Here is a 13,609-nt window from a genome sequence, read left to right on the forward strand (position 1 = left end):
ATAAATGTCACGATCATATTTTTGTTCACTGAAATGCAGCAGAATCAGTGCCCTTGTACACAGCAGGCGTTATTCAAAACTGACATGTTTTTTGCTTCAACAAAATAAGTACTTCTAAAGACTTCAAATCCATCACTGGAGTGAATGGTTTGATCAGACACCACTGTCACATGTCAGTACTGTGCAAATTTTGTGATATGTCATTTCTACCAGAAAGAGTGACTGCGCCAGGAGGGACAGATAATGCGTTTTGAGAAAGGGGGCCTCACTATTGAGAAAAGGGGTGCACACTTCAATTTCACCCAAGTTTTAATGGTCATTTAACAAAGTTTCAGCACAAAAGCGTGTGTGCACACCACCGCCCCACCAACCCCCTATGGATCCGCCTATGTGCCAGTATGGTTTAACCCCTTTTAGCAATATTCCAGCAATATCATGTGTGGGACACCAGACATGGGTTTCACCCATTATATCCATGTGGGGAATCGAACTCAGGTCTTCAGTGCGCTTTAACCACAAGGCCACAAAACTGCCTCTTAAGCCATTTGAATGTAATGATGAAGCTTAACCACCAACCAATGAATTTACTGTCCCCTTCAGTTATATGCCAGTTGAACATTTTGACACAACCACAAAGGAGCATTTTGGTTGTTTTCCATACCCACTAAACGATACCTGCCGCCTCATCAACAGTTAGACATCTACAACAGTTTAGATGAGTCACTTAATGCTTTGCACAGTGGCTGATGACGGGTCACTCAGTGCTAAACTCTTCAATGGCACACACTGGAATAAATAGTTCCAATACTATCATATGACTTTTACAAAACAGCATATCTGAAAAACATGCATATCTCTATTGAGGAGCAGGATACTATTTTAAGAACAGAGGGCTTTAAACGAACCAGTTCACAATGACAGTTCATCTTATTTTTTATCATGTACAGATCTTTCATCTTATGCTGAAGGGCATGTGAAAAGTGGTTTAATGTACAGTCGGAGTGCACTTTACTTTTACAGTAAAATGATTGCACTTCTACTCTGTATCATAATCACTGAATCACAATATCTTATCTCCTTCAAAGCCCTTACTGTAATTCTTCAGGGTAGACTAATTTCAGAGTCTAATGCTCTGAAAACGTATAATTTTGAAATCGCACATTGTGTTGTTGGATTTTGCTTAACTGGCCTCAATCAAGAGTTGCGCTGAAGGATATTTGTAAATAGCATTCCAGGGGACATAACTAAGCGGTTTGCTTGAAAAAATGTTCAACCAGTAGAGGGTGCAAGACTCAATTTAATGCAATTTAATGTCTTTGTTGAATAAATCATATTGTAGCTTCCCTAGGGGCTGATAGTGTTATTGGGAGGTTTGCATTATGTGGGTTGTGCCTTTAGACAGAGACATAAGACATATATCACAAAAGCACATCCTCAAAATTCCTCAAATACCATTTCATAATGGGATGACATATATCTATCTACACAGCACATCAGCTGGGATGAAACTCCATACCACCCTCAAACAAAGGATGTGGTTAATATACACATTCTCAAAACTTGACCTCAACTCCTGACATACGACCCCAAGATATCACATGACCACCCAGTTGGCATGACAGATTGATTTTCCTGCCAGGTTAATTACATTGACAAGATGACAACACTATATTCCAATTTTGTGAATTACCATCAACAGATGTTGTGAATTTGAGGGATTAATTACAATTATGAGGTCTATACAAGCATAATCTTACAGAATATATTGATACCTACAATAACTCAAGGATGTAAGGAATGTGAACTTGTCTGTGATTCAGGTCAGTTCATATCTGAACACTGACTGATGAAAAAAATTCAATGTCATTCAAAATGAGAGATAATAGCAGCAGTCTGAATAACTACATCTGGACCTGACAAGCCAGTGATCAACAGCATGAGCACTGATGTATGCAGCTGTGATATGCCATGAACCAATCAAGTCGGTGAACCTGTCCATCGGATGCTGTTAGTCTCATCTTATGACAAGCAGGTGTTTCCAAAAACCAATTCTTTGCCACACCTTACAACAAAGCCTCAATAAAGGTATAAGTCTATTTCCATGGAACTTGTTTGCAGATTATTGGAGACAACATTTTTCTGTAAAATAATTTGAAACGCTGAACAGACAACTTAAATGTGTGTTACAGATGAAGGAATATTGTCATGTGACTATCAAGAAATTGTTTCCTTGATATGTGTTGATTGACAGCTATGCACAACCAGATGAGTGAGTGAGTGACAGTTATTGTATGGGTGATGATGATATGAATGATATGAATAAGAAAATCATAATCCACATAATGAAGAACAAAGGAAAGATACACAAAATGAAATGAAAACATTTACATGGAAATATTAAATAAATAATAAATCTGAAAAGACAAAAGTATGAAAATACAGTAACACACATAAAGAAACAGAAAACAGATATGTATAATATATTCTGTTACCATGATCTCAGTCAGTTATAAAATATTCGGATTTCATGATTCATCTATACTGAACAACAAAAGAAATGCAACTTTTTTTCCCTTTAAATCTGAAATAGAAGATATAAACATGAATGACTACTTTCATGAAATTTCATCTTTTTTAAAACTTGTGTTTCTTTTGCTGTTCACTATTTATATCAATATCTATATATAACATACATATCACTGCCAAGCCGCATCTGACAAAAACGATACACCTCACCCTGTATTGATCCATGTTTCATAATGTTCAGTTACAGAAAGTAACATTGAGCGCCAAGACTGATACTCCACTGACAAGAAGAGCTCTACTTCCTACTGCCAAAATCTAACGATACACATGCATTTTATGATATGGCTATTCATTTTGCTTGCATCATAGTCCCACACAAGTGGAAAATAGGCCATTGAAGCTCAAAATACATACATACATTTGTATGAGGATAATATTTATGATACCTGAGAGAGGAATATCAAAGTAATTTATAAACATCAAATATTGGATTTCACAGGTTAAGAGAAAAAAAAGAGACTCTGCGATAAAATTAGACAAGTGGTCGTGTTTCTATATGTTGAACAAGGAACTTGCAAAGGTTGTGCCAACTGAAGGACTCATTTAAGTACTGCAAATATGCATTCATTCTAAAGGTAAGTGTATCATGATACCCATCCATACAGTAATTATGCTGTAGGTCAGTAGATAGGGTTGCCAAACTTGACTGTAGATCTTTGGACTGGTTTTCCATGTCCAAACCATATTATTTACAGGTTGCAGCGTTAAGCAACATTAAATCACACAACTACTGTTATGACTGATGATTGTGAATCATTGAGAGCAGTTGTGCAGAAGGATCGATGAGGTTTATCATAATATTATCAAACATATTGAGTGCATAGGCTTTCAGTTGCAACTGAATATTATTTCTGATCTCAGATATCACCTCAGTGTAACAGAAGAAGGAAACTGACATTTATCACTTTGGTAGCTCTTTTGAGCATTTAGCAGTATTACAACCAGGTTGTAAATAGCACAGTCTGGACTAGATAAACCAGTGTTCATATAATGAGCATCAATCAAAGCCAATGGTATGATGTCATGCGGGATAAAAATTAAGGTTTTTTTCAAGAGTGCCTCATTAGCACTATTATGATAATTTGTGTGTGCCATTTCTGACCTGTACACTTTATCATCACTCACTGTTCAAAACGTCACTTTAAATCATGAAAGATAATAACAGTGAAAACATGCCTTAATGCACTTTCACAAACAAACCAAGTGTGCCAAAAGGGCATGAACTGAAGATTTCAACCGTGTCATCAGTATCATGACACTAACAATTTCAATCCCTCTCATGCAACCTGTAAGCCAAACCTGCCTTCAAGGTGAGAACAGGTAACTGAGAACTTCTCCGATCAAAGAAGATTCTGTAGCTGTGCTGATACATTAAGGATCAGAAGTCTTTCCGAGTTCAAACCATGATCAGCACCTCCCAAGCTGCAACACCTGAACCATGAGACTACTATGTCCCACATCCAGGCACTGTATCATTGCAGAATTGCATCTTTTAATCACAAAGCTCCAAGAGCTTCAATTGATCATTTAATATGGATACAATAACAAGGACACAAGAACACATACACAAGTACAATGGACACAACAAAAACATGGACACAAAAAAAAATTGAAACTACAGGAACACTGATGCAATGAGAACAATGGACACAACAGGAACATTGACACAAATAACAGAACGTGATGGCTGATGAATACATGTGAACTTTACCTCCTATTCCGGAGAGGCGATCGACCACTTCCTCCTTCTTCACCGTCTGGGGTTTCCTGAAACAAGAGCCACGAACAATGGTCTGAGTATGATTGTAATTATATACTTCCACGTTGGTCAATACACCCAATCCCGTGTAAAGTTCAGTTGTTGTATAATGTTGAACTCAGCAATATTTCAGCTATATGGAGGTGGCCTGTAAATAATTGAATCTAGGCCAGTCAATCAAGTGATCAACAACATGAAGACTGATCTACATATTGGACTATGATGACATGTGTCTTCCAACTTGTGTCAAGAGAACCATGGGTTGCTGAAAACAGAATTTACACCAGATCATCATGGGGCTGTGTGGAGGGCAGCTCCTTGAGACTAGAAGTGCAACAATACTGAGAGGCCATGAAACAATATGTATCCCGATATTATGGGTGTTATGTGAATCATCCCTAAATATTACACTACATAAGTTCACAATGTCTCATATGGTCTCCCTCTTTGTTTGGGAACGGCAACCCCAAATCAATTGTTTTCAAATTTATTAAAACTTGCCATGAGAAATTCATCCTTGACATCTCCAGTGTATACATTCCAATATACCTTCACTATGCTCTGGATGCATTTACGACTCACTAATATTATTACCTCCCTTGGCTGGCAGGTGTCTACGCTGGGAAGTTGAGCATAACCGTTTTTTTTTCACTTTTTAAAATTATCTACCTCGTTAAACTTTGCAACACAATTCATGCAGAGGTTCTCTTAAAAATGGTAGAAGGAGTTGTTGCAAACACTTTATATTGTTTCGGACCTGACAAATTTGTTTGTATGATTTCCCCCAAATCTGAGTCGCACTGCAAAAAAACCTTAATGGCTGCGACTGCCATCTTTGTTGGTACTGGCAAGCTCGGCTGTAACCCCGACCTAGCTGATTGGCTACTGTGAGAATGCGGAGCCAGCAAAGGGAGGTGATAAAATTATCGGGTTGAGCCGTAGATGTGTCCAGGGTATAGTGGAGACTTATCGGAACATCTGCTATTGAGATAGCAGGATGATCTAATCATGGCATGGCAGTTTTAGTCTTAATTTTTATCAACAGCATTTTCTCCTTTGTCTGCTTTAGGAGAAAATATTCATCACAGAGTTATTTCAAGTCTGTCAAATTAAACCAGTCTAAGTAAACTTATTCTCAGTACTTTTTGTTACACTCCACTACTGAGTCTAACAAAACCTAATGGGAGGTTGCATCAGGTAACTTTTGAGATTGACCAATTGGAACACATTGATGATTAGAAATGGAAGCTGCATTAAAGATTTTTGGATCTGGACAGCTCACTCACTGTTTTGCCATCTACAGCCATTTCTCTCACAACTTACCATCCTCACCCCTTTTACTCAACCGTCCTCCATCTTCACCTGTTTCACTCATCCATCCATTATCTTCATCCCTTTCACTCACCATCCACCATCTTCATCCCTTTCACCCACCATTCACCATCTTCATCCCTTTCACTCACCATCCACCATCTTCATCCCTTTCACCATCAACCATCTTCATCCCTTTCACTCACCATCCACCATCTTCATCCCTTTCACTGACCACCCACCATTTCCACCCCTTTCACTTACTTGGTCATTGCTGAACCATCATTTCACTTACCTTTCATTTACTCCTTTGAATATCTCTCTCCACCCTAGAGGCCACCTCTCCACACATGCACTCCCTAGCTGCCACCTCTCCGCACACATGCACTCCCTAGCTGCCACCTCTCCACACACATGCACTCCCTAGCTGCCACCTCTCCGCACACATGCACTCCCTAGCTGCCACCTCTCCACACATGCACTCCCTAGCTGCCACCTCTCCACACAAATGCACCCCCTAGCTGCCACCTCTCCTCACACATACACCAACAGCTTCTCCCCAGACCACCCTTTATCAATGTCCACTGTTAGGAATACAACTGTCTAAATGTCAAGCAACTGTTCTGACACACATTTGTCAATCTAAACAAAATTTTCTTTCCCACATCACACTTTTCTAGGGAATCTGTCACATAGCATCCCACAAATGCTGAAAAATCTTGTCTATTCCATGATCATTTTTTTCTCATACAAGGCACTTTGAAATGTCCTTGACCTTCAACATTACCTGTGAGAACCAGATGAACTGGACCGACTTGTAGGACAGCAAAGAAAACAGTGAAGGATTTGTCTATACTGACAAGGAAGGGTGTTTTTCAGAATTTAAAAAATTAATCTTTGAGGTTTTGAAACCGATTGGTTTTCTTCAATCTAAATTACCTACAAAGGTTGCTTTGACCCTCTTTGGCTGACAATTTCTCTTGACAAAAATGTCTTAAAGATTGTGTAAACTGAAAATGATTGTCCAGTAACAAAAACAATATGTAACCCATGCAAGAATTTATCTAGGACTCCAAAACAAATTCCTTCAAGCAAAAACAAATTCCTTCAGCAAATATAGATGTTATATCATTAAAATTTACACTGCTTAATAATGTTCTCATACAGTGATGGAATGAGTAAGTATGGTATTCCAGCAATATCTCATTGAGAAACACTGGAGATGGGCTTCACACCCATGAGGGAAATCGAACCCAGGTCTTCAGCACGACGAGCGGACACCTTAATCACTAAGCTACCCTACACTTCAATTCATAATTTTCATATTTAAAGTGGGAATTTCAGTGCAAACTTGTGGCCAAACACAGCCTCTGCGTAAGTCAACATAAAATCTTGCAAACCTAGACAAATCCCCTCCATGCTTGGGTCACAGCCTTCTCCAGCATGTACAGGAAGTATCTTCTACCCAGGGACACTATCAATCTGAGGAACTACTTTAAAAGTTTCTATTACTGTCCATTCCTGATGTCTCCTGTGCATTAACACACCTGGAATTCAAAACCAACAAGTTTTCCTGATTGGCAATGCAAATCCCATTATTTGCTCATTAACATGATCATGTGATGTTCTTACAGAGCTTGTATTACCTCACGGACACAATACCCCACAATACCCCTTACACACTAAAATCTGATACTAAGTACACACAATCTACTGCAGTCCAGTGATTGCTGATTCACACAGAGACTACCAGGAGACATTTCACTATGTTTAGCATCTCGTAGGTCTTGTCAAAGGAGGGAGTGAGATTAGTGTACTGGTGTTAAGTTATTACACGCAGGAAAATGAAAAGAATGCGACCTTTGCTATAGTCTATTACTTGTGAACTAAGGAGACGTTTTAAGTTACTGAGACAGTAGAATATACCATGACAACAGTATGTGAGTAAGATTTGCTGCTTTTAGCAACAGTCTAGCCACAGTATGGATGCCAGAAATAGGCTTCAAACACTATACCTATGTGGAGAATTGGACAAGGGTCTTTGGTGTGATGAGTGAACACTTTAACAACTGGACTACTCCACCCAATGCACATACATATGCAGGGATTGGGAAAGGCAGGGGCTATGGACCATTTTGCACATTAGAAAGAAAAATGGCCCATTAAAATTTTGAAGTTTACTATTGATACAAGGGCAGTGGTCCACTCTAGATTCGGAAAAATGGCTAATAATCCTGAAAATGGCCCATTGTCAAACTTCTCTTTCCCAGTCTCTGCATATGCACATATATGTGAGTGACTTTAGTTTTATTCCGCACTCAGCAATGTTCCAGCTATACGGCAGCAGTCTGTAAATAATCCAGCCTGGACCAGACAATCCAGTGATCAACAGCATGAGCATCGATCTGCGCAATTGAAAACTGATGACATGTGTCAACTAAGTCAGTGTGCCAGACCATCCAATCCTGTTATTCGAATCTTGCGACAAGCATAGTCATATTGTTGTTTTGAAATGAATGGAAATGTAACCAAAAAGTGTAAATAGGAATATCATAAAAAAATTACAACCTAAATCATTCATGACATCCAATAAAACATAGTACCAGGAATAAAAACAGACATATATAATGGATAAAAAATTCGCCCATAGAATTCCTGACTTTCCTAATCATTTTTGAGTTAAGTTACCCTCTGAATTCATTCCTTAGCACCTGCAGGCAGATTAATCTGTCTGGTGATATATCTGAAATTGAGTATAATCCTGTGACTTCAGTCACCTGTCTACAGCCTAAGTCTAGTAAAATTCTATTTGGTCAGCATAATCTTTACTGAAATATCAAGAGAAATGTGTAATTTACGGAGAGGGGGGAGCCAATACATAGGAACACATAGCATTTCATTTCCAAGATAATTCAATATTTTTGGATAGGTCTCATCACTAACCATGTCAAGAAACCTTAAGAGTCAAGATTTTAATTTTAGGTTCAAAACTACACTAACTTAATCTGTGAACTATTGTCAGACTTTACAAACTAGTCAATCGTTCATGATAAAAGTGTCCGCATGAACACATGCTATCAAAACACATAAGTGAGTATAAAGGAAGGGTCATTATTTTCAGTAGATTGAGCAAAACAATCCTATTAACCATCCACTGTAAATAATGACCCTCCCTTACCAGGTGTCAGGCATATAGCAAATGCTATCTACAATTCTCAATGATTTATGTAGGTACAGAATGACAAGAAGCCTCCTGTTAATGTCAAAAACAGTGAAATAGTCTCTAAATGTATCCAACAGCATTCACAGGAAAGACATGAGGTTTTCCATTTCCTGTTTGACAACGATGCAAGAATCTGTACCAAAATGTCACACTGTTGTAATAAAGAAGTTGTTATCCATAACGTTTGTCAATTTTGTACTCCCCAAATTCTAAAATGCCTTTCAAAAAAGTTATGCACATGAGTGAGTTTGATTTTATGCCACTTTTTAGCAATGTTCCAGCAATATCATGGCAGGGGACACCAGAATAGGTATCATGCATTGTATCCATGTGGGAGCTCAAACCTGGATGTTCGCTGTGATGAGCAAACACTTTAACCACTAGGCTACAACATCACCCAGCTACAAAAAAGAGGGCACCGAGTCTGACTAACATAAAAACTGTAGGATTTTATTTCAAATTTAGTAAATAAGAGGAGAATGTGTGATAATAACTTCTTAGTTGTGAGGAAAACAACATTTCAGAATTTATAAGAACAATGTCCTATAAACGCATGAAAACACTTAATGGTTCTAATACAAAACATCTTTAGCAAAATATTATGGTACATACCAGTAGAGTGAATAGCTCACTCTGTATCCAATAACGTACAACAATGCAAACACCCTAAAAACATGGGTACATGTCAACTTGATAATGATGCACAATGTACCCTCATGAGTGAGGGTTCACGCCTACATTCAAACTATATCCAATAAAGTTCTAAGATGATACCTGTTTATATCATTGAGAGTATGTGTGAAATATCACACAATGCCACAGGAATACCTCACTCCATATCTAATTATACACTCTATGAAGTACTCTCTATAGACTAATGTGCACTAACAAGCCCCTAGCCGTATTGCACAAGGCATGCAATAGAGTGCTATATACATGTGCCAATATACAACAGCTTATGCAATGTAAGTGTTGGTGTGTAATGCACTAATTGCCTCCACAGCTAATTAGCAACCCACACAAATAACAACTTTGATCATTGATTATGTTCCATGATTTGATTGGAATTACTACATTCGTTGGTTTCACATTTATTTTACACTTGCTGTGCACATACGCAGAGCGTGTAAAGATATCTACTGGCAGACTTTCACTTTGGTTGTATGATTGCCGATAGAGTAAATACAATCAAAACAAAAAAATTTAATAATAATTCTTTACATGTGAATACTGTTCATAGCTGACTAAATACATTGATTTGCATATGCTTTTCAGTTATTGATGTCCTATTTGGGCTGCAGCTGAAAATGAAATGTGTTGTTTGTTAATAAATGAAGCTCTTTATTTCACTACTCCCCGACTCTGTTTCATACAAGAATAAAGATATGATACATTCGACATAAAACTATATATTTGTTTTGATTTCCATTTTCTTTAGACTGTTTACTATTGGTAAAGCATAAGATCAAAGTGAAAGTCTGTCAGCAGATGTTTTACATGCTTTGCGCATGCATAGAGCGAGTCTAAATTTAATGTGAAACTAATGACTAGTAGCCTAGAGAAAACATCTAGTTTCACAAATGAACACACATTACAGAGTAACAGTTTTTAATCATATTCATATAATTGATAAAGGTACCCTGAGACATTTTCAGAGAAATAAAACATAAGGAAGTTGATCATCGATAAAGTTTTGTCATCTCTATACCACCAAAACTAGAATGCCATTCAAACAAATAAAATTCAAGCAATCTAGACTTGAAAATGTGGACAACAGACCCTCATAACTGAGGGTTTACACCAACAGTAAAACTGCATCCCAGAAAAATATTCTTCTTAGGTGCTCCCCATAGATATCATTGACAGCAAGTGTTAAGACCCTAATTACACTATCATTATTGATTAAGATACTCCCTAAATAATTAACCTGAGTAATTTACAACAAAGGGAAAGTGCTTGCCTAACGACTAACTGCTAACTACTACACCCATTTGGTAAAGTCCTACACAGTAATGAGCTGCTTCATGAGGATGGGATTGGTCCGCTGTTATCAGTACGTGGCCAACTGCCTTGTATCGCATTTACGTCTCTTATACATAAATAACGACAATCGAGGTGTAGGGTGTCAAAAGTCGCATAATACCTGTATAAACCCTGATGTCAAACAGTGTCAGCAATTAAACACACAAACCTTTTTAAGGAAACATTTTTAGTCCTAAATGAAAACTGACACACAATTACTTTTTTTTGTTTGAACTTGTAAGGCTCACATCTGCTTTCTGAAAATATGTACTTTTGATAGAAACAAACAATTCCATTTAAATTAGAAAAGAGTCAGTGAGATGGCATATTGTGGAAAATGAAAGCCCGCTTAATTTTGAGCTCAAAGAATAACTGTAAAGGAAAATAAAAGGGTTCAGAAACAGTGACACAGTCCTCCGTTTGATGTTAGGTGTTTTATTTTCCTCTTTGTGAGTTTTCTCAATGATCTGGACTAACAACGTTTTGAGTACTTTTGATAGTTTCCCAAATCATTAAGTCAAACCAGTGTAAACTTTAAAGTAAAGTGGTCCTTAAGATTAATACATCAGAAGTTGTGTGAGTGAGTGAATTTAGTTTTACGCCGCTCTCAGCAATATTCCATATATATGGGGGCGGTCTGTAAATAATCAAGTCTGAACCAGACAATCCAGTGACAATCCTCTTACGACAAGCACTGGCACCTTTTATGGCAAGCATTGGTTGGTGAAGGCCTATTCTACCCCGGGACCTTCACGGGTCACATCAGAATTTGAATCCAAAGGCTTTAATGGGTACATGTTAATATTTCAAAATTCAAACACTGCAGGCTTTTTCACAAACTCATCTAATTTCCATTACTAATTACAAACTTGGAAACTTTATCATATAGCATTTCCTTGTTTAGTTAATGGCAATGAGCCAGTTGTTTATGCATGAACTTGTATGAGTCATAGGCTGTTATGTTATGCTTGAATACTCAATTGGCATCCAATCACTTACATCAGATTAATGGCAACATGTGATACTTATGACAGATTTATTACATATACATCACTAGTGTAAATGAGTCAGCTGTTCACTATGGTTTTACAATGACGTCTTTAGTACATCAAATCTTATCTATTCACCCATTCAATTCTTTTTTTCGTGATCACTAGAGTCAAATATTCCTTAATCCTTTTCAAAGGAGTGCTCATACTTTAACTTAGGTGTTTCTTATCAAAACGAGACAAAGTAAAATCTAATTAGGATAATATTTCACACTCTTATATAAGTAAGTTGAAAAAATGTGGTTACTGACCATTGTCATAAGAAATTAACAATATCAGCCTGGTCAGGACAGAAGAATCGTTTTAACTCCATATTTATAACAAAGGAATGTTAAGAAGTACTTCCATTCCTGAAAGTACCCAAGCTAATGAGCAGAGCTACCATCCATGTGACTGGATGTCATGGTGGATAGCTGGCTTACAGTTAGTTGGTGGCAGCTTGATTTGTGAGAGAAAACTGATTAAATTTTTAATTATTAATAAAAATCATTTTCTTTTTATGTGCGACATACCCCATTTAGTATTGACTCTTTCTATCTGATGCATCATTACAGAATTGTTAGCTTGACATATACTGTTAACATTCTCTGTGTTTACATTACCATAGTAATCTTCATACATATAACTAATTCTTTAGTGGTAACTTATTCATTTGCTATTCATATTTATCAATTTGTATCGAACATATCTCCACTCTAGAGCATTTATTGATACACTTTCTTACCGTAAATTCTGATGACATCCCTGTATCACCTGACTGAAGGACATTAAGGATCAACAGGATGTCATACATGTTATATACATATTTGAAGCCTTAGTGGCTGATTTCGACTGCTGACTTTGTATGTTGAGTTCTAATCTTGGATAGGACTATAAAAAACTGTGAACCACTACCAACACTTCAACACATTTTTGGGGGGAAGAGTGGCAAATATCGCCTCTTAAGCTACATTCCCTTTGGTTAAACTTTTAATTTTCAGACATGCAGCTTGTACAATATTTAAGGATCAATGTTATTCTTGAGGGGTTTTTTTCTAAAACATCACCAAGTTAGAGACTACAAACTGCCCATGTACATATAAACCCATTGTTTGAATACACTGTTTTTTAACAGTGGATCCACAATTCTAACAAATAACAGAAGCATTGATATCCACAGTGTTGAAGTTGGTGTCAAGTATGATTAGGTCCTCCTATTCAATGCCTGTATTCGATATGTTCTAATCAGAAGTCGATCTATTTGCATAAGCTGCCCTTTGTTTGTAAACATCCGTTTTATTAATTAAACTGTGAAATAGATTTACAGTAGGAAACATGTATGTAATGATTTACCACGTGCTTTCTGACAAGAGAACGAAAACAATTCAGCCTAAGGGAAGGTGTGAAGTTTTGACAATGCACTTAGTGAAACTGCTTGACAGTTCACATTGGCTGAATCGCAAATGAAACTTACCGAATCTGGATCGGTGCTAGGGCTTGGAGATCGCTGGACTGTCACCAAAGCCATTTCTGGCTTAATTCAATTAGAAACGACAGTTCAAAAGTATTCTTGTCTTCCGCATTTGATTACGAAATATGACACAACAACACTCGTACCCATTCACACTCTTTCCGAGTAAGGAAGTAGACCCGCGCAGACTCTGACCCAACTTCCGCAGG

General features: G+C 37.4%; 1 protein-coding gene across 2 annotated transcripts in view; it reads right to left on the bottom strand.

Moving 5' to 3' along the window:
• The window catches only part of LOC137295231 (uncharacterized), a 72,162-nt gene extending 58,570 nt beyond the window's left edge, over nucleotides 1-13,592 (bottom strand). For both annotated transcript variants that reach the window (XM_067826559.1, XM_067826551.1), the window contains exons 1-2: nucleotides 13,404-13,592; nucleotides 4,298-4,353 (exon numbers count right to left, since the gene is read on the bottom strand). In XM_067826559.1, the coding sequence (XP_067682660.1) occupies nucleotides 4,298-4,353; nucleotides 13,404-13,457 (110 nt within the window). In that variant the 5' untranslated portion in view covers nucleotides 13,458-13,592. The remainder of the gene's footprint in view (nucleotides 1-4,297; nucleotides 4,354-13,403) is intronic.
• Nucleotides 13,593-13,609: the final 17 nt, after the last annotated feature.

This window comes from Haliotis asinina, chromosome 1 (assembly GCF_037392515.1).
Source record: "Haliotis asinina isolate JCU_RB_2024 chromosome 1, JCU_Hal_asi_v2, whole genome shotgun sequence".
In the NCBI taxonomy this organism is placed as follows: Eukaryota; Metazoa; Mollusca; class Gastropoda; order Lepetellida; family Haliotidae; genus Haliotis; species Haliotis asinina.